Source organism: Wyeomyia smithii, chromosome 1 (genome assembly GCF_029784165.1).
Source record: "Wyeomyia smithii strain HCP4-BCI-WySm-NY-G18 chromosome 1, ASM2978416v1, whole genome shotgun sequence".
Taxonomy (NCBI): Eukaryota; Metazoa; Arthropoda; class Insecta; order Diptera; family Culicidae; genus Wyeomyia; species Wyeomyia smithii.
This window is the reverse complement of record NC_073694.1, coordinates 188083295-188109552: the sequence shown is the minus strand read 5'-3', so window position 1 is coordinate 188109552 and position 26258 is coordinate 188083295. Positions and strand designations below refer to the sequence as shown.

Sequence of the window (26258 nt, the reverse complement as noted above, 5' to 3'; positions counted from 1 at the left end):
ATTTGACCATTGGACAAAGAGTGTAATACAGGCTTAAGGCAAGAAAGTGAAAAAACAAACGATAAACGATTACGAAAAAGTCTCTTGCTGTTCAGGGGGACGACAGCATGCTATCTCTCTCTATTGCAGAGAAGTGAATAGTTTTCCTGACTCTGGTAAGTAAATATTTATGGGGTTTCTGTTAGGTTTTTGTTTTGTGGGCGACTGTCAAACGTGTAGATTTTAGATAGAGCTGTCATCCTTCGTTTCGAATAGCTGTTGCTTCGTTTTTAACCCTATAGCAACAAAAAAACAGGCCTTAGACGCGCTTATGCTATCCAGCTTTTTACGCGCAATAATGGCGGACGCTATAATGCAAAGTTCTTAATAAATTACCCACCCTTCTGACAACTCTGCTTACGTCAGTTTAAAGTCTTCATATATTTTATCAAGAGAAAAATATATCTGGCAACATTTGTGTTGCCAATTTTGTAGAAATCCCAAATCTGACGTAAGCAGAGAGGTTCACATATTACGAACACGCATTATAGCGACCACCAGTATGGTGCGTAAAAAGCTGGATACTTCTTGTACCAACGTTTCGGTCGAACCGTTGCAGAATATGTACTCTAACGCTCGAATAATCTATTGGCCCTGACGACTCTGCTGATATTTGTTTGGTTTTTGCTTGCGAAAGTCATAATTTTGCTCTTGTTTTCACACATATATTGACAATAGGGTATTTAATTGGTATGAATATTATTTTTCTTTTGATAGGAAATCTCAAAAAAAGTACATTTTCCATGAACTTTGTTTGTCGGTCGGCTAGCTCTCCCATACGGTTATGATATCGGGTTCGATTCCCGATCGAGTCGAGGGTCTATTCGAACTGTAAATTTTGGACTTATCCTACACATGCAAAATGTGCCAAAAACAAGATCGATAACGAATTCTCTCAACTAATAATCTAGTTGATCGAGACCGCTATTAGCCCCCAGGCTGAGCGTGCGATATTGTTTTGTATGTACAAAGCTAGAGCAATTGGGTTGTTTAGCTATATCAGTTTTTTATGTCATCTGAAAGAGCTGCATTTTCTAAGCAAAACGAGATTTAAAAAAAATTAACGTTGTCATTCAATTTTTAAATCACGAACTGCTCGAAATCGCTACAATGACAGTTCGCCCACATACATAAGACATACGTAACACTGGCGTTTTTTTTCTGGTACACGTTGCCCCATAGTACTCCGTACGTCGCCCTGTCAATCTGCTCGATAAATAATGAACCAAATGAATTTTCTTTTTCTCGGCCTTATCGATCCCCAAAGAAAATCCCATAAGAAACAGTCAAAAAGCTATTTACAAAATCAATGCAGCATTTTTCGAGTAGGAATGAGACAAATGCAGGGCTGCGCAGTTACACTGCCTTCAAAAACAACTCAAACAGTGATTTAATTCAGAGTGTGGTACCATTCGAGTAGTTCATTTTGTACCAACTTTTTTGGAAGATTTCTTTCTGAGTGTTACGTATGTCTTATGTATGTGGTTCGCCCACATACATAAGTTCGGCGAACTGTCATTGTAACGATTTGAAGCGATTTTTATTTATCATTTAAAAATCAAAGGATGATAAAAAATTAACAAAAATCACGTTTGGCAAAGAATATTATACTCTTTACAGCTTTTACCTGATATATGAAAATCAGAAATCCGTGAGTAGCTAAACAACCCAATTTGTGTTTGGAAACTTTGTTTGCCTTATTTGAATTTTGTTGTCATTGTAAAATTCGCCCTTATTTTGAAGTAGTTCGGATTTATTTAAAATGCGTAAAGTTACTCTAGTCCCCAGGTCAATACAACTCGCATTTAAAGTAAACAAATTGAGAGTGCATACGCTTGTCATTCTCAGTTGTCAGATGGTTCTTATAAAAATACTATAGCATTTCTGCGGAACGAAATTAATTTTTTAATTTATTATAAATTTTGATAGACCGTTTCAAATATGAATGCTCTTTTCAGTACAACTAGAGGAACGCTGAATATATCGTCGCAATTGTGTGAGTACTACTACTTTAGATAAAGAGAACTCAATAGTCAATTGCCTGTTCCAGTTATTCGTCACGCATCTAAGAAAACCGGTGGTAGCACGAGAAATCCATCAGATCACGGGCGACCCAAACACCGTGGCTGGAAAGTACAGGATGGCCATTACGTTTCCGCCGGAACCATTCTTGCAACACAACGAACACCGCGCTTTCATCCAGGCTTGAATGTTGCTGATTAACCTAATGTTGCAATAGACATCTCTTCTCATAGAATTTTTTTCAGGTGGGATTCGGTAAAAATGGAACCATATTTGCTCTTGAACATGGAAAGGTATACGTGACATGTGAAAAATTGGACCCGAACTGGGACCATACCTGGATACAGCGCATCTATGCCGGTCGTGAAAATCAAACCATTTACAAAAAGTTTTTCAATGTAGTGCCCGTGGAACAACATAATCGATTTAAGCTGATAGAAGAATCATGAAAAATTAGATTATGTAGATTTATGTAGATAAATATGCATATTAGATCAGATCAAATATGCGTTCATACAACAAAATCGATAATTTCCGAAAGTTCTTGACCAATTGCTACGGGTTTTGAGTAAAATGATCAATTTTACAAATAACTCCACAGGATGGTAAACTTGCGAAGCCCATCAAACTATTGTATTCTAGTATGTTATTTTTTCATACTTTTTCAGTTTATCTATAAAATACTACAGTAACTGAACAAAAGTAAAAAGGGTAGTGTTTCTATCAATCCTCTCTAAAACTCTAGACTATACCTAACCAAAAACCTTTTTAAATATTCTGCAACACACACGAAGTATGATCGTAGCCAACAGTTGGCCGCGAAGTCTGTGTATAATAAACAGAAGGTCGAGTTCCGATACGGGATGTAGCACCAAGGCTTTGCCTGTCGGTGGTATTTTTTTTGTTCACACATTTATTTGACACGGCACAAACCTTTCAGTGATATCGCATAACTAAATAAATTTTTGTAGAGTCGTAAGAAGTGTTATCTGAACCAAAATGGAAGTGAACGTTAACAGGAAGACAGGAATAGTTCGGTAAAATATAATTCTGTTTCTCCTGCAACTAACATTGGCAGTAAACATGTACATCCTTATCCTTTTTTCACGGTCGTATTTAACTCTCGTACGAAAAAAATCAATTCCATCGAACTGGAAAATATCCCCAATGCATCCCCATTTGAACGTGAATTTTCGCTATTTTCGTACGAATGTAATAGGGCCGTAACCAAGAAAAAAGTGTGAGCTTACTAGCCTAATTTTTATTATCTCACAAACAGGAAATAATAAGTTATCATCAAAAAAATTGAACGTTTGAGCTTACCTTGTTTGGGAAGTGTAAACAAGGCTCGGTTCCTCCAATGGTATTGATGGACGATAGCAATTCTTCTCCAAATAAAACAGCGGATAGCCTGGTTTTTTATGTTTTTCGAGTCATTTATCTCCATCGAACTTGACTCGTACAGCCAATTTCAAAGCACATGAAGTAAATAATAAATTTAGTGTATCCTCGTAAGGTCTTCTACGATTTTAATTATATCATCCACCGAAGCTTTCTTTTTAGATCCATCTACGTCAATCTGCAGGCTAATTGCCGCCTCGTGCATCTTCTCCCGGCCGAGATCGAGAAAACTTTCCACTAGGTCGCCATCAATAAATCCTTCGCATCTTTCCGTCTTCATTTCGGTGTGGAAACTGCGCCAGTACGAATGGTCAATTTTACCCACCGATTTTATCGTGAGCGTCAGATTGTCCTGCAGCTTTCTCAGAAACTCGTAATAATCGGGTGGTATTTGGGTAACAAGACCAATCGCTCCACTGACTGTTCCAAAGAGCACACATCCGGTGGTTGGTGTCGTTCGTTCACCGATGTTTTGCATAACGAGGGATCCATGGCGGAACACGTTTACCATGTCACCCAGGTGAAACTGGGCCACTTCGGGCATTTGCTGTCGCTCGTCATCGGTGGTTGCCGCACTGTACAGAGAAATTAATAAAAATGAGTGCAAACTATACCTATTCAGAGTATTTTAATTTTTCAACGTTGCTCAGGTTTTGTGGCCCTCAAGCTATTTTCTTTGAATTTTTTGCAGCATACGAGCTCAGTTGTGGAAAGGTTTCTATCTCAGAATTAGTTAACGAGGCATCGTGTTTTTATTAGGCCGGTTGTTACGAAAAAGACGCTGGAAAACTACTCTAATTTTGTTCCACGAAGCGCGTTATTGACCACGAGTCGGCCATTTGACGAGAAAGAAGTTTTATAGCAATCGTAAATTACTTACCCATCCTTCAAGCAAACGAACAAGTTATTACTGTTATCCGCTCCAAGAAACGCATCATCGTCCAATATTTCTACTGCCGTCATCCAGTTAGGTTGATAATCACGAGCGATCTCCTCAAAACTGCCCTCCATCTGTTTATACTGCAACAGTGTAATCGATCGCATAAGATCACCAACCAAAATGAAATCACCTGTTGGAGTAAAACTTGTATTGAAGATCGAAAAACGGTTGAAAAGATGAAGAAATATTAACCCTTTGTTTTGCAATACAGTGCCAAGACGTTATTGAAATGACTGCATTCAAGTCGTAAATCTTTGTCGTCAGTCCACTCATATAGTCGTACTGTAGAATTGATACTGGCCAAAACCCGACCGTTGAACTCTACTAAGGAGTAGCAGGCGCCCTTTATTTCCTTCTCACTAACTTGTGTGAGCGCTCCATCTGCATAATGATAGATGATGATTCTTCCTATTTTTGGTTCTGGTTCTTCTGGATTAACCAACGCTGTTCCCACAATATAGTACGTGTTTGGATCGTTGCCCAATTTGGCAGAAATTAGCGACATTGCATACTCCGTTTGCATGAACTGATGGGCATGCAAAACTTCGAACGTGTTTTGATCTATGATGAGTAAGTTGTGCACTTCTACTTCCTGACCAAATTCAGTATTACTGGCACCCGGTTTTAAAAGACCCATATTACTCGAAGAAGTCACATTAGATGTCTGTGTTGAAGCACTCTGTCGCGACGGAGTTAATCCGCTAGAATCCTGAATATCCATCCTTACCGTGATGACTCCGAATGTTTGCGAAGCTTCTTGGTAAGCGATTCTTCGGGGTGACTCCCCAAGCGGCACGGTGCGAATATGAAGTTTCTGGATTTCATCGATCGTTCCGAGTATAACTGAGTTCTTTGTTGCAAGAGCCAAGCTGTCTTGATAGGCTTCGGCATTTAACGAGCACATATGATTGACCTCTTTAAGGTTAACATTTGAAAAAACTAGCTTATGATTTGAGCTGTAGATAACTGTCGGTCGATCCGAACAAGCGAATACGTTTGTCGTTGATAACGAGCGGAACGTCTTGAGAATTGTCGGCTGCGTTCCAAGTGTAACTTTTTTCTGATCGGTCAACCGGTTCGTATGCTTATCCAACACGAAATAAAACATGGAACCATCACCCAAAGCACACAACAAATAGACAATACCCTCGAAGCAGGCCATCAGGATGGATCGCGGGATAATCTCTGCCAATGTTTTAAAAATAATTAAATTGCCTGAAAACTGTCGAAAAAGAGTATTTGAACAATACCTCCTCCTAGTTTTTCCGTATGCACGAATTCCAACTTAGGCAAGCGCAAGATGCAAGCCGAAATATCCGTCCATAAGCCAACAGCCACCAACTCTGAACGGCTTGCATTTTCATCCAACGGGGATATGTCCAGACAAGCCACTTCGTAATCCAAGGTAACGGTACTGAAATGAAACCAGGCATATGAAACTTTTCTTATACACTACCCGAAATTTCATAATACCTGATATGAACCAGCTTACCAGCTTCGATTTCTATATAGTATATGTCCCGCGCAGTTGCACATACCAGTTGACAGGAATTGCAAGCGACCACACCAATTCTCTTATCATCCGGAGGTTTCCACTCACAAATCATGGATTTGTTGTCACACTGGATCAACCGAGCTGTGAGCGGAGTAACCTGAATAATTTGCCCATAATCCACATTGGCACAGTAGAAAGTCTGTTGATCGCTCATAAAACCTGGAATTTCTGTTTCTTCCACTTCTTCTCCGGAAAGAGTCAAAATCCGGGTATGACCAACGAAAGAAAGAACTAGTGTGTTATCAAAAGGACTGTCGTCGATACCAACTCGCAGAGCCCACATTCCTTTGATACCAGGCAAGTCTATACACGCATGTTCCTGAATGCCGATACCGTTCCGAATAATACGCAATGATCCTTCTTTATAACTTCCAGAGCAAGTGATCATTTGTCCTTGTCCTTGCCTTTCAAGATCAACGATGCACATGTCTATGATTGGAGCAAGATTTGTGAATGTTTCCATGACAGTCACATAAGCTCCGTTATCTCCAGCGGTGGTGTTTAGTTTTACAAGCTGGGAATCGCCGTGTCGAGATCCAATGAAGAGGACTCCATTATCTAGATAGGTGATACATTCAGGAATGGTTATTTCACCCAGCAACTCTACCTTAATGTCCTTTACACTAATTAGACCCTTGCTATTTTCTTCTGTTTCCAAAAACATCATAAACAGATTTCCTATCATATTTCCTAGAAGAAAAAAAAACAAGACATCATTCAACGTTCAGACTTTATCTAGTGTCCGTGAATTAACGCACCCAGTAGATATCTAAAACCTTTACTGTCAACTCTAGCATAACAGTTTATGGTACTTTGCTTAATGATAGCAGGAGCAACCGCGACGTAACTATCGCCATCATGATAGACTACAGACTCCTGACCGATAACAATTGCTCCCCCCAGCGGGACCGGAACCGGAATCAACATTGTCGCTTCAGTTTCAACATTATCCTGCTTCCAAGCTATCTTTGTAAAATCTTTATCTTTTAAATTTATCTCATGCGTTTTAATATGACGCCCATTTAAATCCTGGTGAATTACGATCAACGTCGGATGCTGTGTTCCGTACAAAAATTCCACATCCTGTACGTTCATCTCGGCCATTCGCAGGCTGGTAGCTTTAAGTTCGTGTGTATCCCTATCCAGCGGGATAATCTTGAACAAACCCTCATACAATCGCATACCAATAACGCGTGCTTTTGGATCAATGACAGCTAAAATTCCTGTCTCGGCTGGTTTACCAACGCGATCCGCGACGTTGCCGTGGGCTTTCGTAATAATTTCAATATCATCACCTTGAACTGCACATTCCAAAATCATTGCATTGTAACGATGGGTTAGAATGAAAATAAGGTCTTTCGTAGCTTCCTGCAGAAACAGAAAATTGTTTCGTTATTTCCGATTTGGCCATTATTATCCTGCAGTTGCAAACAACCAAACTTACCGCAGGACGAAAAAGTTTCATGACCGCAATTTTTCCATTGATGCCAATCTCCTTAATCGGTCGTAATCCTTCCGGTGTCACAAGATATATTTCCAATCTGGAACTTTTCGCCACAATGAGGTTTAAGTGCGAAGGAGTCGTAAAATTCCCTAAAAAGTTATTTTCCATATTTAGTCCATTCAAAAAACATTTACATTTCACACATAATTTTATAACAAAAATAAACATTAAACTTATCAACATCGAACGAAAAGTGTTGCTCTGCACAAAAAAAAACATCTTCCTCCATCCATCTTTCAGTCAAGTCGATTGAAAGCCATCGGAAAATTCGGACCGCTTCCGCGTGCACTTACCGGTTACGCAAGCCGTCACGGCCGTCGGCTTTTGAGCGGTCACAATGTAGTTATGTGCCATGACTACACTGCGTTCCAAGCTGTTGGTCCTAAATTCTAGATTTTTTCCTTTTCGCTGTGGCGTCAAACTTTCGAAACCCTTACGGCCACACAAGAAAATGCTTCATGACAAACGCAACTAAACACAAAAAGGAATGGCGCACGGCGCGGAACGACAGCCAGCCAAACGTCCGTATTCAATGAAAGGTGAGGCAAAGTTATACACTGAAATAAAATCAAAAGATTTGTGCGAGGCCACCTCGCAAAATTTCGTTAGGGAACATTTGTATATTACATAACGCAATTAGGGAAGGGTGAAGGGGGGTAGAGTGCCTGCACATACACAGAGAAAAATAAAATGTTAGTATCAACCGTACACCCATGGTTATCGTAACAATAGCCAAATTTTGTAGTTATTACCATGATAATTGTCACCTTGAAATAGTTCATGGTTGAAAATACCATGCCAGTTAGCAAAGCAGTAACCATTTACTTCGTCAAAACAACTGAATCATAACGTTCATAGCGACCAAAATTTCAATGCTCATCAGAACTATCGAAGTTTGCATTTAAACTAGCATACAGGTTGAATTTACCTAATAATGTAGTCATGCGAATAAACGTGTGATGTTTTTTTTCTAATCAGTCAGCCGTGAACTTTTTTTCTTTCATTGTTTTGATTGTGCGGTCGGCAGAGGCCGTAAATAGTCGTCAAAATAAACTTTATATTGTGAGCTGAAATTGAAGTGCAGAAGTGCTGGAAAGTGGCATCCATTAAAATAAATAGTAACGGAAACCGAAAATTGTGAAGTGGCAAAAGTAAATGTTTATTTCGAAGGACTATAAATTCCTGTGGATAGTGTTCGAATGAAAACGCTGTTGGCAAAAACGCCTCGTGAAACAATAATTTAACCCAATAAGCGCTCGAGCGGTCCACGCAAGTTTAGAGGTTGGATGATGGATTTAAATTAAAGTAGATCGATTGCATGATCGATTGATCAGGGTGCAGGGTCTTTGGCGACACAAACTAAACAAGAAAAAGATAATCTTGTTCATTTGTTTTTCATAAAAACGTGAAATATTATATTGGCTCTATTATCGTCAGGTTTGCCCAATTATCGTCCTCTACACGTGGAATTGATTGGTAATTTACGAACGATTATTCAGAGACCATGAAAAGCTTATGGCGAACTAAATGTATTACTGATAAATCCTGAAAAAAAAACCTTACGATTCTGACAGGAATTATAAACATATTTTCCAGAGGAAGGACAAGAATATGATATGATGGTACCGTCAGGTTTTTTACGCTTTTTCTGTGTTTTTTTCACGAGATTTTTTACGCGGATTTTTTAATTGACTTGGTTTTTTTCACGCAGGTTTTTGAATTACCGCGGTTTTTTTCTACGAATCAATCGAATTTCGAATTGTAACCAAAATTGTCAAAGTGTTCAATGAGTAAAAAAAAGTGTTTATTGAGTAAAGAGACCTCCGCATTCCGAAGGACCGTCAAAGAGGACAATTTTCAAATACTGATCGTAGAACGATTCGTTTTTTTTTTTTAAATCATTTTTTGGTGGTATCTCCCGCGTAAAAAACTGACTGTATATGATTTTGGGCTGCACAAGGGCTTTGGTTTTACACAAAAAAAAGCATAATGACCAACTCTCTCGCAGCCGATCTAACAGATCTGGTCTTACTGAACACGGAGGTGAACATCGAACTAGTGAAAGCAAAATTATTGACAACTTGTAATCCTTTCGGCTGAAATAAGCCTGAAAGCATACACATTTACCATTACCCTGTGGAAATGTATGACGTAGGTTTCCTCGCTCCAATGTCGCTCTAATTTTCTCTCTTGTTCACTTTAATATTTATTATTTCGGCAGGTCATTTTTTCATGATAGATTTAAGAAAACAAAATTTCAAATCGAGTTTTTTTTTTCTTTTTTTCTTGTTCACAATGAAGATGCCCCTGTAGTAATCTGCAATATTAGGTTGGACGTCTGTCATGGATGAGTATCTCAAGGCTGCCTAACCGACTTTTTCTACTGGAATATTCTCTTCATCAGCCGCAGACACAAGATATAAACTATTCATCCTATCGGCAGTATGATCTGTAACGGCAACAGCACTGGCAGCAATCTCTATCGAACCGAAACGAGAGCGAAGGTCAGCTGTTCGAGAAAGATGTCACGTTGGAGGACATGACGCAGAATTAAATACAGTACGGTGTCTGCAATTGAACTACTTAGAATTTTTCCCATTTCTATTATCGTGAAATTAAATTCACTAATTCGCTTTTTTCTCTGAAACCATAGAGACAGTACTGTAGAGAAAACATCTGGCATCAAAACAAAAACAAACTAGAAGTAAAATCTCAGAACTAGGATTGGAATCTCAGGATTTACAAACGGGTAAGTTATAAAGATTGCTTCGATGAAAAAGAATAAGTCGCTTATGTGACTACGTACGTATTGTATTTCGAAAACTAACACTATGTTAAATAAAATATTTTTTTATAGAACCTGTTTCATTTGCCATCGCACAAACAGTTTCTACATAGAGATTGGCGGAATAGTTTTTTCATTCGGAAACAGTTCGGCAGTTCCGATATGCTGGAGACTGGGTGTAAAGTTGTCGGGAGAATTGCTGCTCTTGTTGCGGCTTGTTTAGTAGGTTGAAAACCACCGATCAAATGTGGTCGTGCTGTGCCCCTAAAATAGTAAAAATTACCATGTTTTTTTTTCTGTGTGTACATAAGACATACGTAACACTCAGGAAGAAATCTTCCAAAAAAGTCACCCCTTTGGCATCACGCCATGTTTCAAGGGCTAACATCTCAACATATGTAAAAACGAGATAGCATATCACCGCTTCTTTTCATACATCTTTATCTTACTGCTGACAGCGGGCACAAATTAATTTGAGCCCAGGACATGAGTTCATTGTCATTCACTGTTACTCGGTATAGGGATGCCAAGGCTCGAAAAAAGGTGGTACAAAATGAACTACTCGAAAGTACCAACCTCTGTAAAAAAAACCTCTGTTTGAGTTGTTTTTGAAGGCAGTGTACCTGCGCAGCCCTGCATTTGCGTCGTTACTACTCGAAAAATGCTGCATTGATTTTGTAAATAACTTTTTGACAGTTCCTTATGGGATTTTCTCTGGGGCTCGATGAGGCCGAGAAAAAGAAAATTCATTTTGTTCATTATTTATCGAGGAGTTTAACAGGGCGAGGTACGGAGTACTATGGGGCAACGTGTACCAGGAAAAAACGCCAGTGTTACGTATGTCTTATGTATGTGGTGTCTGTATGTATCCGTAATGCTTCATGATAAGGTGGGGCCCATCTTAAGCATAGTTTACAGTTCCAAGCGAAGTGAAAAATTTGACAAGTAAAAAAGCGTAAATTTTCGCTTGCGAAATCTGTCGTGAAACCCCGTTTGTGGAACACGCAGGTATTTCACCAGCCTGCAGTTTAAAGTTTAAGTGAAGCGAAACTCACGAGTTTACACTCCGAGCGAAGTGAAAATTGGCTGCAGAATAAAAGAAGTTTTCGTTTGCTGCTGCTTTGTTCACTAGTGTTTGTATGCGTGAAAAGAATAAACCCAAGTGAAAAAGATGAGATCCACAACCTTCGATTTCGCTGGATCGAATTAGTTTACAGTTCCAAGCGAAGTGAAATTTTTGCAGGTTGAATTTTTACGAGCGTGAAAAAATGAACATTTTGTATGAGATTTTCACTTCGCTTGGAACTCTAAATAGGGCTTAAGAAAAAATTCTAACAAATTGTTGGTAATTTTTCAATAGCAAATAAATGTTTTTAACTCGTACGACAAAAAAAAACGGTTTTGTTTTATTTTGGGGCCCCCACTATAAAGCATAGTTTACAGTTCCAAGCGAAGTGAAAAATTTGACAAGTGAAAAAGCGTAAATTTTCGCTTGCGAAATCTGTCGTGAAAACCCGTTTGTGGAACACGCAGGAGTTTCACCAGCCTGCAGTTTATAGTTTAAGTGAAGCGAAATTCACGAGCTTACACTCCGAGCGAAGTGAAAACTGGCTGTAACTGACGAAATAGAAACGCACGCAAGTTTCCGCTTGCTACTGCTTTTTTCACTAGCGTTTGCATGCGTGATAAAAATAAACCCAAGTGAAAAAGATGAGATCCACAACCTTCGATTTTGCTGGATCGAATTTGTTTACAGTTCCAAGTGAAGTGAAATTTTTGCAGGATGCATTTTTCACGAGCGTGAAAAAATGAACATTTTGTATAAGTTTTCACTTCGCTTGGAACTCTAAATAGGGCTTAACTGGGCCCCGGGCCCCAACAATCGTAAATCCGGCCCTGTCCAGGATAGTATAGAAAAGTTCACCTAAATTTGGGTACACTATACACTGTAAATAAAAATCACGTCGAAGTAAAGTGATTTGCTGTTGAATTCGCACTACTTGCCTAACATTTCAAAGTTGAATGAAAATCTTTCGAAATACATTAATGCAAAGAACGATGAAACCAACAGCAAATCACTTTATTTTCTGTTATGTTCATCTTTGTTGATATGCCTATGTTTGAGGTACGGATTGTCGGTCAGTTGATTAGTTATATAAATTCACAATAAATTCAAGAGACTCCTTTTTATTTTAGATTTATCATTTATATTTTATTTTAGATTTTTAATTTAATAACAAGATGATCCTAGAGATGATCCCTATCACTGTATCGATGCAATCGATTTCAGGATCTGTAAAAGTATCGTTTTATTGTTACTTTAATTTAAATGATTCAATAAAACTTACGCTCAAATAAATTTTTGTTCTCTGGGTAAACGTGCTGCTTGCACCGTTCGCCATCGTCACTGTTTTTGTTTCACTTTGTGGTTTTGACGTTTGTCAATTGGAATTTCAGCCGTTATTCAATTGATTTAAACAGTGGTGATAATACAAGAGATATTCATTATAATATGATGGTGATTTCCGTTAACCTGTTTTCAACGCAAGATCATTTCATTGGAAAGTGTTAATATTTGAGAAATCAACACTAAATCACTTCAACTTGCAGTGTGATTAGACGAATTGAGTCAAGTGCAAAAACACTTGAAGTAATCGTGACATTTTTTTACACTATAAAGGCAAGTAGTGCGAATTCAACAGCAAATCACTTTACTTCGACGTGATTTTTATTTACAGTGTACTGCTGCGAGAGAGCGTATGAGTAAAAATTACCCTCGTTTGAACACTACCGCAAGAGCATCCAACATGACAACTGCTGACCACACACTTAAGCCTGTAGTACACTCTTTGTCTAATGGTCAAATATTTGACCTTCTGACATATATTCAATTTTATTTGACATCACGGTTGTTGTTTGCCCGTGTTTGCCCCATGTTAAAATTGGAGAGTGACAAATAATTATCTTTGACCAAATTGTGACAAATATTTGACGCTCGGTCAAAGAGTGTACTACAGGCTTTATTCTCGTTTTAATTGTTCAGTAATTTTTATTACGGTCATGTACAGTAAATTTGAAAAAATACTGATCATTTTGTAATTTTCGCAACAATAACTGATGTCGGTTGAAGTTTTTACCGAATTACCCGAGGGGTAAGACAGTGAGTAAATTTGAGGTTTTCCGAGTTTTTTGAGGAAACCTGAAAAATAAAGAGCAAATCTGAGTAACTCACGTGTCTCTGAATATCCATCCTTAAACTTTTTTCCCACCGCAAATATACACATGAATGTTGCTCGGTCCCACCTAGTGGCGTAGCTACGGTTTGGTGGGCCTGGTGCGGTAACAAAAACGGGGACCCCCAATGAAAATGACAGGGCAGGTTTTTCTTCCATAAAAGGAATTGAGACGAACAAAAAAACTTAGATTTTTCTACTTATTTATTTCGTTGTCCGCAAAATCAATAATAAGGCATTTAGGTACTCACTTTCTGAGCCGTTTGGTTGGCAAAATCAGAAATTACAGATTCAAAATCAATGGAATCAGTGATTCCACGTTCGATTGATAAAATCACCCCTTCGGCATCGTGCCATGCTTCAAGGGCTAACATCTTAACATATGTGTAAACGAGATAGCATATCATCGCCCCTTTTCATACATCTTTATTTTACTGCTGACCAGGGCCGGCGGTTTATGTGGGTAGTGTGGGTAGTGGTACCCATTCGGAAAATGTCTCTGTGGGTACTTATCCACACGGAATTATCCCCCTCCATTGCCTACTACCCACCCGGGAAAATAATGTGACGTCGGCCCTGCTGCTGACAGCGGGCGCAAATTAATTTGAGCCCAGGACATGAGTTCGTTGTCATTCACTGTTACTCGATATAGGGATGCCAAAGGCTCGGATAAAATAGCAAGGTTTGTTAATCTCAAGTTACTCATCGTTGACCCAAATAGTTCTTGATCAGTTCGGGTGCATATAGTCTCGCGTGAACGCAGATTATTTCCCTCGCTCTGTTTCATGTTTTCAAGTTAGCCACACAACAACACAGATAGACAGCGTTTTCCAGACTTGGTAAAAGCACCGATCTGAGCCGCTCGGTGACATCGCCAAATTATAGACACCAAACATCTTCCAAAAAAGATGGTACAAAATGAACTACTCGAATGGTACCACACTCTGAATAAAATCACTGTTTGAGTTGTTTTTGAAGGCAGTGTAACTGCGCAGCCCTGCATTTGTCTCGTTACTACTCGAAAAATGCTGCATTGATTTTGTAAATAACTTTTTGACAGTTCCTTAGAGCAAGCGCACCAATGATTGCTATTCAGGTTGTCATTTTATTAACTTCTTCTGTCTTTATAAAAGTTTGGCAACACACTTGGGCACCAGTTGTTATTATGTTAGTTGATAATTTATTAACCAAGCCTCGAACTGGCCTGACGTTTATCGAATCGCGAAATGAATTTTAAAGTGAAACTTTACCTAATGCTGTCGTTTATTTGAAAATGGATAATACAGAATATTTTACATCTGATTCTAGCGAAGATGAACTGACTATTGCAGAAAATCTGTTAGTGCACACACATTTTATTTTGACTAGCACCTGTGCTACAAGAAATGGCGGTTCCAGATCAAAGAAAAAACCCAACATCAATCGGGTAGCGGAAGAGGGTGCTCAACGTTTGTATGAGGATTATTTTTCGGGAGCTTCCATTTACACTGATGCACAGTTTCGTCGACGATTTCGTATGAGCCGCAAATTATTCTTAAAAATCGCAAACGATGTGAAAAACAGTAACCACTATTTTATCCGCAAACCCAACGCTGCTGGTCAACTGGGATTGAACTACTTGCAAAAGTGTACTGCCGCAGTTAGGCAACTAGCTTATGGAATTCCTGCTGATGCATTAGATGAGTATACTAGAATGGCTGAGTCAACTGCTCGCAAATGTCTTAAAGAATTCTGCAAGACGATTGAAACACTCTATGAGAAAGAATTCCTTCGACACCCAAATGAAACTGACATACAGCGATTGTTGAAGGAGAATGAGCAATGCGGTTCCCCTGGTATGTTGGGGTCATTGGATTGTTGCCATTGGGAGTGGAAAAACTGCCCTACGGCATGGGCTGGCCAATATGAGCGAAAGCAAAAGAAGCCAAGCATAGTCTTGGAAGCAGTAGCATCTTATGATCTTTGGATATGGCATGTCTTCTTCGGAATGCTTGGCTCTAACAATGATATAAATGTTTTGAATCGTTCGCCACTATTTCCTGAAATCTATAGCGGGCAGTGTACAGCAGTAAAATTTGTTGTGAATGGAAGAACTTACACTTCCGGATATTATTTAGCTGATGGGATATATCCACCGCTTGCTACTTTGGTTCAGACAATAACTCAACCAATTGGACTAAAGAGAGAGGTAACCATACCTCTAATAAACAGAAATTATATATATATATATATATATATATATATATATATATATATATATATATATATATATATATATATATATATATATATATATATATATATATATATATATATATATATATATATATATATATATATATATATATATATATATATATATATATATATATATATATATATATATATATATATATATATATATATATATATATATATATATATATATATATATTTATATTAGATTCGACTTAACTGTGCCCAAACAACTTTTATTCACGTATCATGCGAATTTTTTTTCTAAACTGTTTTGTAAACTGTGTTAACATTTATTTCAATTGGATTGCAACGCATAACAAATAATTCTATTTATCATTGTTTACAGCACTTCGCAAAAATGCAAGAAGCAGTTAGAAAAGACGTCGAGCGGGCATTCGGTGCAAGGCTGTGGAATAAAGACGATCTCAGGAGTATAATGCGTACATGCATTATTCTACATAATATGATCATAGAGGATGGAAGAGAAAATGTAGATACCTTTGATTATATGTTTTCTTACGAAAACGTGACTACAAATGTACCTATGTGTTCGAAACTACATTTCAGTGCCTTTTTAACTCGCTATAAGCAGGTTCATGATACAGCAATGCACTATCAATTGCGAAATGATCTAATTGAACATTTATGGAATATGAGGGGCGAAGAAGAATAACTGTTGTTGGGTTTTCTTTGGTTTTTGGTATTGACATTTTATTGTTAGTGAATTATGCGAAATAAATTTGTTCACTGTATTAAATACCAATCTTCTTTGGTTGTCATTTTAATCAGTCAAGCATTGTTTTAGAAAGGACCATCTGATTCTTCTTCTGACAGTGAAACTTCAATATTCATGCTTTCTTCTTCTTCGGTAACATTATTTGCTAATATTTTGGATTGTGCCTCTTTTAGGATCCGTCGTTGTTCGAGCATGTAATATTCTTTTGCATGTTCACTCAACTTACTGAAATCTATTGACATGACAGAATGGTCAACCATTCTACTTAGCGTAAAATTCCTTTGTGTGACGGTTGTAAGTTTTTCTTGGGCCACCTGTGCTAATAGTTTTGTCGCGTTCGCTATTTTCGATGCGGTAGAGTCCAGTATGTGTTGATGCTTCAGCTGCTGCTTACATGTTTTTTTGTCCTTTGGGACGCTCTTCACCAGTTTGTAGTTTACCATTTCCATAATCGTTCCCACCAAAATTGGTTTCACTTCCAACTGTTAGCTTCCGTTTCATCGATGTTTCCTGAAATTTACAAATTTCTGGAATAAAATAATATCAGAACCTTTTGTTTATAAACGTAAAATATAAAAAGCAAACTGGGCCGCATAGAGTGATAGTTGAGTCATACAATGTAATAAAGTGATTAGACGAAGTCGCGAAAGAGAATATAGTAATAAGCTGTTTGAATTAAATTATACCTTTACATTGTATTGCTGCCATTTTGGAGCACTTTCCAGAATTTTAAAGCAGTGCATTAGCGAGAATGATGAATGTTCCGTTGATGCAAATAATGTCAATGCTTGCTTAAGAATATCTTCAGGTGATGCTCCGCTTTGCTGTTGGTTGGTGATTTGCGCAATACAACCAGCGAACTTGCAAACTGCTTTATTAATTTGATGCCAGCGGGCCTTGATACCTTTCGGTGCCCGAAGTTCCGGATTAGATGAAACAACTTTAGCTGTGCATATTTCGATGAAATTCTCGTAGATCCGATTGTACAAATTTGCAGTATTTTGATTTATACCGACCACTGCATCCGTAGAAACATTCAGCCATGCTATACACAACGCTTCATCTATTTCAATGGTCCAATTTTTACCACGAAGCTTCGATGCACTCTGTTAACGAGCAAAAACGATTAAAGCGAATATGAATATACACATTTTTACCATCAATGATCTTACCGTTGGCTCCATTTAATATTCAAATTAAAAAGGTAAACTTGAAAGTTCAAACAAACCAAGTCGAGCCAGTGAATTTTGAAATGAACATAAACAAGACAGAAAATTTGCAATGGCATATAGTGGGTTGCTAGCAGGTTGCTATATATACCAACGTGCTGCTACCCGAGATGCCAGTTGCTATTTTATAACCACCTTTAGCAACCACTAGTGCGAGCCTTAGTTATGATAGAGGGTTGCCAAAATGAATAAAGTTCAGTATAGCAACCATTGGTGCGCTTGCTCTTATGGGATTTTCTTTGGGGCTCGAAAAAGCTGAGAGAAAGAAAATTCATTTTGTTCATTTTTTGTTGAGCAGTTGGACGGACTAGGTACGGAGTACTATGGGACAGCGTGTACCAGGAAAAAACGCCAGTGTCACGTATGTCTTATGTATGTGGAATAATTGTTTTATGTGACATTCGTAGGAAGCACCAGCTCGGCGCAAGAGCTAAAAAAGCAACGAATGCAGTGCGATAATTATGTGTTCGTCACCTGGAGGCACGTTCATCGTTTTTTTCTTTTTCGTTTTGTTTTGATCCGTGAAGAGATATTTGCTGTGTGATGCTTTTCTTAATTAGTTGCGCACCAAGCTGTGGACCAAAGCACCTAGTTCGAGTGCGTGTCAATCAATCAAGGAATTCTGTAATATTTGAATTCATGGCATTCAATTTCAAAAACAACACAAATATATAGTCACCCACGCAACCGCATACGTCGTTAGCGCTCACCCTCTGCACAAGCTGTAATGTGTATTATACATAGCAAAGATAAGCAGAGTAAAAGGAGACGGAGATGCCACGAAGCAAAAAAGCAAGCAAAATGATTCGGGGCTGCACCATGCGCTCTATGTAACTTTAGAAAAACACCAATGAAGAGATATCCGCTCTGTGGTGGTGTTCTTCATTCTTCGCGTGTCGAATCATCGACACGACATTTTGGGGCCCCCTTGAGTGGTGGGCCTGGTGCGGACCGCACCAACCGCACCCCCATAGCTACGCTACTAAATTACACTCAAAAGATTTTTCACGTTAAAATTACCGGAAAAGTTATGTAAATATTTTCCACTGTCATTTTCATTTAGATTTTACGTGATTGTCATTTAAGTTCATCAACTGGTGAGATGATTTATAGACATATGCATTTCATGCGAGTTTCACGTAGAATTAAACTACCGGTGAAGTGAAAAGCATTTGATTGTCTGATAGGTTCTACGTTTTATACAACGTATAATTTTCAATTGTGGTTTCCCAAATTCTTGAGAGACTAGAAATAGTTTTCAGAAATTGGGTTGTTTAGCTATTCACGGATTTCCGATTTTTATTTATCATCTGAAAGAGTGTAATTTTCTGAGCAAAACGTGATTTTTTAAAACTTTATATCATTATCCTTCGATTTTTAAATGAAGAATTAAAATTCGCTCTAAATCGCTACAATGACAGTTGGTATATGGGTGAACTGTCATTGTAACAATTTCGAGCAGATTTCGAGCAGTTTTAAGTCTTGATTTAAAAAGCGAAAGACAACGATAGAAAAAATTTTTAAATCACGTTTTACTCAAAAAATGCAGATCTTTCGGATGATATAAAAAAAACTGATATAGCAAAACAACCCAATTATCCAAATATTTTGCTTGACAAGTAGCACGGGCATGCAAAATCGCCAATTCGTAAATGAATTAAACGACATACAAAATGGCGCTGGTGATTTTCACTGTTAGCTGCAACTGTCTATGTTCAGGAAATTCCACGCAATTTGAACTGAATCTGTGTGAAATCTCGATGCCGGATTCTTATGGTTTTTCTAAAGCTCACTTATTGGGAAGTCATCGGGGAATTCTTGTCATGTTCAAAGACAACATCAGACAACAGCTTCGCCATTTTGATTTCTGTGTATTTTCGCACGAAGAGTTCACGCGATACTTCATTCTGTTTGACGTTGCCAAGTTGACGTAGATGCTACGTGATAAAACATAGTATGCATGTGATTTTCACGTAGATGTTATGTTGGGCACATAAATCATGCAAAATGACAGAAAATGAATAAGTACAGGAAATTTCACGTAACAATAACGTGAAAAATATTTTGAGTGTAGAGTCTCCCAAGTGTAGAGACTCCCAAGTAAAAGAGCAACTCAAATAAAAGTGAGAAGTGAGTTTTTCTGAGAAAACATGAAAAATAAAGAGCAAATCTGAGTAACTCTCGTGTCTCTGAAAATCCATTTTGTGCTGGGAACACCAGTATAATCGATCTAAACAATCCGAAATACCTTTATAAAATTATTCGAGAGTTGCAATAGCAACTTTCATAATGGTTCATATTTCTCTTGTAACCATGAAAAAACTTTACGTTTACAGAACGCTCGGTAATTTGTGACGAATAGTCAGCTTTGTAAATACCGACTCATGCAGCAATTTTTGATGAACGCTTCGTAATTTTTTACTGAGCTATCTTCTATGTTTGGCGTTTCAGCGAGAATGAAAAAATACTGAGCACTCGTCAAGCAAATAAATTGCTGAACAGATTGCTGATGGCTCAGCTGTTGAGAACTCGTTAAAAAGATTGCTGAGTTCGGTAAAAGAAACTAAGTGTTCACTGTTTGCTGAATATCGTTCACTTGAATTTGTTTATTTTTATTCGTTTTTCCGTTTTTGAACGATTTAATCGCGATAGATAGGTGTAGTAATTTTTTTTTGTCATAGTTGTGAATTAAAGTTTGGGGTTAGTTAGGCCGGGATTCTCCTCTAGCTGAGGAAAAGTGGTGTGCTGAGTGCTGACTTCGACGTCTCGGCGGGTTCATTTTGGTCGGCAATAGAGGCAGCCATCGCAAAAATAGTTGAGTCTAGCCTCGTCCACGGTGAGACACGCGTCGTTCTGTTTACGTTTTCATGTGCGTTTTTCACTGTTAAATTTTTACAGTTCTTGTTTCGCAAAAAGCGAAGGTTGGGCCGCTTTGTGTTGTGTGAGTCCAACCACCGACAACCACCGTCGGTGAGTCCAACGAAGGTTGGCCCGTGGATCGTGTGCTGCTGTTGTGTGTTGCTCGCCGGATTGATAAGCAGTGTTCGTTACCCCGGCTATTCAACAAGAAACGGAAAACATCACCCCGCCGAAGTCGGCTGCAGGAGCAGTTGGGGACGCGTCAGCTCCACCGAAGACGGAACAGCACCGGACGTCTCCATCCAACAACGGACATTTTCAACCATCAACAACAGCTTGAGGAAGGAATAAACCGATAAGTTTTTTTTGCTAATTTTGTTGGTTTTTTCTCCTAGTGTTCTAGCAAAGATCCGAAAGTCCGTTAGAGGTATCTGGCCGCCCGGTAAGGGTTTCGCCGGGCAAATTTTAGTGTGTACAGGGTGACCCCCTGTTACAACCATTACATCATACTCTTTAGACAAAATAACCTATAACTTGTAAAACACACACCAAAATGCCAAAGTTCAAAGTTCGGCAAAATACTTTGTTGAAAGCATATCAGCAAACCATTTGTTTGTCGTTTTAAATTGCAGTTATTTATTTTTTGGACTATTTTTTCTTTTGCTGTATTTTTTTGAGGTTACGACGTTTATTATCTTTCACCTGCCTTCAAGTACAACATTCAACTGCCGTGTATTGAACAAACATCTCTATTTCATGCGAAAAAATGACAATTTTGCAAATGATCGATACAAATTCATAGAATTTTGGTACCAGCTCACACACACTAGCAACACGCACGGAGTGAGGTACCTGGGATAGATATTCTTTGGTAGCAGCCAGATCAGATGCGTCATACTTGCGAGAATGGGTTGTTCTCTTCTTTATTTGTGCCTTCTTCTCACAACCGTGTAGTGTCGAACGCAAAACGCTGGTGTCGCAATTGAACGTTTTTTTGTCAGAACCCACATTTTCGCCACCGCCATTATCGATAAGCGCAGCGATCAAATTAACTTTTTCACACTGTTCGGTTTTTCACTTCTTCAGGATGAAGGTAAATTTTTCATGGTGAATTCAAATTTGATTTTGTGCTGAAAATATTGCCTAAAGTGATCAGAAATAGTGCAGAAAGTTTTGTCTTGTTTAACTTCACTGGAAAAAAGTATGATTTTACATCAGAAAGTGTATGTTAAGGATATAAAACGTTTTGGAAAATTGCCGATGCTAGAAAATTGTCTGCTGGCTGGGCTCGTGCCAATCGATCCAGTGCGTTTTTTTCCACTTCCTCACTCATAGCAGGCTAATTGGAGGGTACAAAATTGAATTGCGAAAAATAACATTTAATGAAGGTCAAGAAAGAGTATTGCTTTTTTTTGCGTTACAAATTTTTAGTTATTTTCGCTTTATAAATGCAATTTTTTCAAGTCAGTGCTCCCAGTTTCGACCATGCCTTCATTTTAATCGGAAGGTCATTATTGGCTTCAATATTTGTTATGTAAGTTTAGCTAATCCCAGATAATAATGAGATGAACGTATAATTTGAAATGTGTATAAATACGGTTTTCTAACAAGCAATTTAAAATGTCCAATAAAAAAAACTGCAGGTGTAAATTTTCCAAGCGTCTTCATATTTCCTTTTTCACTGGTGCAGGAGCAAAGTAATTGACGTAGTAATAGGCACTTTTGACGCAGAACCTTCTTTGATGCTGGTTTTCAGTAAAACAGTTTTGAGTGTAGATATAATTTTCGATTTCTCAAGAATATTATTTCATTTTTCTATACGTTGAGTGGTGCCTAATAAGTTTGTATATAATTGCAAATTAGTATCAATTACCAATTAGCTTATACTAGTTGAGTTTAATAATGTTGCAGGTATACGTTTTCGGAAAAGGAAACAAAAAAATTGGGTAGAAAATCAGAAGATTGCATAACGTTGTCTAAATTGTTTATTTAAAATGGTGGACAACTGAAAAAACTGATATTGTTATGTCCAATCATGATCGATATATTTATTCTAGTAGTATGATAAGCATACACATTGTTTAAAGTCTACTTGAGTAGAAAGTCGAGAGATCCTAAAAATAAGTTATTTTAAACATCAATCAATATTACTTGATCCATTTACTGCCGAGGGTTTGTTTCGAATTTCATATAAAAATCTTTTTTGTGTCGATTTTCTTATGAAATGGAACAAGTTTGAATGTTTTTTTTCCTTGTAGAAGACTGAACCACTGCGAGCATTTTTTGATCTATTGTGGTATGCTTCAACTTACTCTGAGTGTGTACAAGCAGGTACATCACTATCTGGCGAGTTGATGTTTTGAATGTTTTTGTAAAATTTTCCAGAAAAAAAATTCTATCGTTGCAAATCTACATATTAATTACCATTTCCACTTAGAAACTCAATTTTCGCAGTTGCTATGCGCCGCTGAATATATTTTAATTCTACTAACCAAAGCAACCATATAAACCTAAGAACATTTTCAGTGTGATTGTATTAATGAATGTGATAAAATTGTGTACATTTTTTTCTATTCTGGAGTAGACGATTCTGTAAAAATATAGAGAAAATAGAATAGACATTCAAATTTTACTCGTGCCCAATACAAAAAAAGCTAATGTATTCTTGCGTTCTCGTTTTCTTTCTCTAACAGACATTAGGCAGTATTGTTTAAGTAAGAACAAAACAGTGGCCTAATAAAAACTTACTTTCACACCAAAAATCAACATATACAACTGGAGTCATCTACACCACCCGAAGCTTTCAGATTTTGGATTTTGAAGTCGATCTAGCAGTATCGTTGAGCAAATAAAACGGAACAAGAAACAAGTTTCGGGCCTGTGTCTGGTGTGAACGCCGTGCTTGTAAGTCTAGAGCTGGTCTCTTTAATCGTCTAACGTAGTAGTGTCCAGTGTACAGCAGTCTTTTCAGTATTTCGTGTTCAGTTTAGGAAAAAAACGAGTATATATCCAACGTATAAGGTTGCAGTTTAAAAACAAGTAAAAGATCAAAAAGGCCTATGTCATCGGTTGGAGTTTTTAATTTTCCCGGTACCGTTACCGGGGCCAATGGAAACAGTACTAGTAATTCCGTTTCTCCGACTGGAGTCGTTAAGATGATCCCAACAACGGTTTTGAACGCTGCGTCTCCACCACAATCTTCTGTTACTTCGGTGGTTGACACATTGGCAGCAACTGCAGCTATTCCGTCTTCTATTTTGTCGGCAACCCAAAATGGTACAGTTTCTGTAACCAACGGAGAGTCCAGCAACGACGCTCCTTTAATTTCAATTTCCCCAATTCCTGAAAGTGCTGCTATGAGTAGCACACTACCGGTATCCGTTCCAACATCTTCGGCAAACAGTGCGTTGTTTGCAGATGCATTCAAATTGGTCGACCCTGCCCCATTCGACGAACTCGAAACTGAGTCTAATGTTCTGTGTGGCGGTATAGAGATGGCAGGCGCTACTGATTCCGTAAAGGGTTTCCCGTTAGAAAATGGATCTCTAACGGAGTGTATGGAACAGGATTGTTCTCTTTGCCAGTGAGTAATTATACAACAGATAGAATTCAACTTGATGCTTACATGATAACTTCTTACTGTTACAGGAACAAATATGTTTCGCCTCGTGTGCTGGCCTGTCTGCATATTTTCTGCGAGATGTGTCTCGATTCGTTGCTGGCAGAGGATGAAACGAAGCGACTGGATGGTATTATCGAATGTCCGACATGCAAGCAACCGACAAAACTTGGACCCAGAGGTATAAGTGCTTTGCATCAGGACTACATTTTGACCAATGTTCTCGATTTGTCTACTATCGAACCATCCATGTTGGCCTGTACTTCTTGCAAGAGCAAAGAAATGGCTATTTCACGTTGTAACGATTGCGCTAATTTCTTGTGTGCCAGTTGTGATAACGCTCATCGCTATATGCGCTGCTTTGAGGACCACAAGGTCGTACAGTTGGAGGATTTACGAAAATCGTCGGAAAAGGTTGCCATTCATAAGCCCTTGTATTGTTCTGCTCATCCACCAGAAAATTTGAAGTACTTCTGTTTCAACTGTCAAATCCCGGTGTGCAACGAATGCTTGATTGGAGAGCACAAGGGAAAAGAGCATAATTACCAAATTATTAGCGAAGCAGAGAAACCAATGCGCCTGGAATTGGAAAATTTGATGAAGGAGGCAAAAACTAAGATAGATTGCTGCAATCAAACCACAGCCAATCTCGATGCTTCGCTACATGATTTACAAAACCAATTTGAAACGGCCAGAGATTTGATTAATGAGTCGTTCCAAAGCTTCAAAGCCGTATTGGAGAAGTGTCGCGACAATGCATTAAAGAATCTCGAAAAGTTGCACTCTGAACGCGAACTGAAGATTATGGAAATGTTTCATAGTGTAGAGAAAGCGACGGAAAAAATCGAAAATACTGCCAAGTTTACAAAAAAAGTTTTGGATCAGGCAAACGGCCCTGAATTACTGAGTCTGAAGAAAATGATTTCCACTCAATTAAGCTGTCTGATTGGATCAACACCCAAAGTGGATGTTAATGTTTCCCTTGAGTTTCAAACAAGCTTTGAAAAGTTTGAACAAATTGCTTCTGAATTGTTCGGATCATTCCACACTGAAACAGTTCTTCAAAGCCCCAAAGAGACAACACCGCCACCTTCACTCCCAGGAATGGCCATTATTATCAATAAACCTCCTGGCAACACCAATGGGAGCTGTGGATTATCGCAAGGTCCGTTGACAGGATCAGTCACTGCTAGCAGCCCAATATCGTTACCCACATCGATGCAATCATCCTTCGATGGCGACATGAGCAACTACATGCTACCACATGTTCTCACCCCGGAACCACCGGCATCGACCCCAATTGCAAGCAACTCGATGGCTGCAGCGCCAGCAACCGTAGGTGGATCCGCCACTCTACCAGGGTTAACAAGTATTGCCGAATACAATTTGCATCGCTTGGCCAATTTGGCTGAAACGTCGAATGATATGCCGGATGCTATAGTACCGGTTAATAGCAATACGACTACTAACTTCACGTTGGCCGATTTGATTTCAGGCGATCAGAACGCATTCCAGGCTCTTGCAAAATATGGACTAAATAACACAGATCTTCAGAACGGCCCAATAATGCAAACGCACCCAAACATGCATAATTTATCCTTCAACGATTTTTCGGGATTGCCAGGAGCAGCAACACCGATGCTACCCACATCAATGATTCCAATGGATTCGTCACTGGGTGAAGACATGGCTGCGATGAGCCGGTTTCAAGTCAATGGACGCACGAAAGCTACTCCAATGCAGATTCGGTGTAAATTTGGTTCACTCGGACAAACGAAGGGACAGTTCAACTCGCCACATGGTTTCTGTCTCGGAGTTGATGAAGAAATCGTCGTTGCTGATACCAATAATCATCGCATTGAGATATTCGAAAAGAATGGCACCTTCAAATTTTCCTTCGGTGTTCCCGGAAAAGAAGAAGGTCAATTGTTTTATCCTCGCAAGGTGGCTGTGATGCGTTCAAGCGCTAAATTTGTCGTGTGTGATCGTGGCAATGAACGTTCTCGTATGCAAATCTTTTCTAAAAATGGACATTTTATTAAAAAGATTGCAATTCGGTAAGCTGGAATACTTTGCTGGAAAGTTTTCGATCAAATTA

At 38.5% G+C, this 26258-nt stretch overlaps 4 protein-coding genes and 1 long non-coding RNA gene across 5 annotated transcripts in view; 3 read left to right on the top strand and 2 right to left on the bottom strand.

The window, feature by feature from the left end:
* The first annotated feature begins 1877 nt into the window (after positions 1–1877).
* On the top strand, positions 1878–2565 carry LOC129727214 (39S ribosomal protein L27, mitochondrial). Its single transcript, XM_055684802.1, has 3 exons — positions 1878–2035; positions 2090–2250; positions 2307–2565. Exons 1-3 carry the CDS (start codon positions 1981–1983, stop codon positions 2508–2510), a joined length of 420 nt encoding a protein of 139 aa, XP_055540777.1. The 5' UTR covers positions 1878–1980; the 3' UTR covers positions 2511–2565.
* Positions 2566–3307: 742 nt separating this feature from the next.
* LOC129727209 (DNA damage-binding protein 1) lies at positions 3308–8003 on the bottom strand. The gene is made up of 8 exons (XM_055684787.1): positions 7755–8003; positions 7402–7550; positions 6716–7325; positions 5876–6647; positions 5653–5816; positions 4595–5587; positions 4343–4532; positions 3308–4037 (listed from the first exon to the last, which is right to left on the bottom strand). Exons 1-8 carry the CDS (start codon positions 7813–7815, stop codon positions 3560–3562), a joined length of 3417 nt encoding a protein of 1138 aa, XP_055540762.1. The 5' UTR covers positions 7816–8003; the 3' UTR covers positions 3308–3559.
* A 456-nt stretch (positions 8004–8459) lies between these two features.
* Positions 8460–10283, top strand: LOC129732682 (uncharacterized). Its single transcript, XR_008729314.1, has 3 exons — positions 8460–8742; positions 9763–10020; positions 10115–10283. It is a non-coding gene; the product is annotated as an uncharacterized LOC129732682 (long non-coding RNA).
* Positions 10284–16060: 5777 nt separating this feature from the next.
* LOC129732678 (uncharacterized) lies at positions 16061–17740 on the bottom strand. The gene is made up of 3 exons (XM_055693767.1): positions 17626–17740; positions 17140–17559; positions 16061–16963 (listed from the first exon to the last, which is right to left on the bottom strand). Exons 1-3 carry the CDS (start codon positions 17635–17637, stop codon positions 16844–16846), a joined length of 552 nt encoding a protein of 183 aa, XP_055549742.1. The 5' UTR covers positions 17638–17740; the 3' UTR covers positions 16061–16843.
* A 3755-nt stretch (positions 17741–21495) lies between these two features.
* Positions 21496–26258, top strand: part of LOC129718256 (B-box type zinc finger protein ncl-1) — a 39673-nt gene continuing 34910 nt past the window's right edge. The window contains exons 1-3 of the mRNA XM_055668848.1: positions 21496–21634; positions 23235–24124; positions 24190–26217. Of these exons, the coding sequence (XP_055524823.1) occupies positions 23601–24124; positions 24190–26217 (2552 nt within the window). The 5' untranslated portion in view covers positions 21496–21634; positions 23235–23600. The remainder of the gene's footprint in view (positions 21635–23234; positions 24125–24189; positions 26218–26258) is intronic.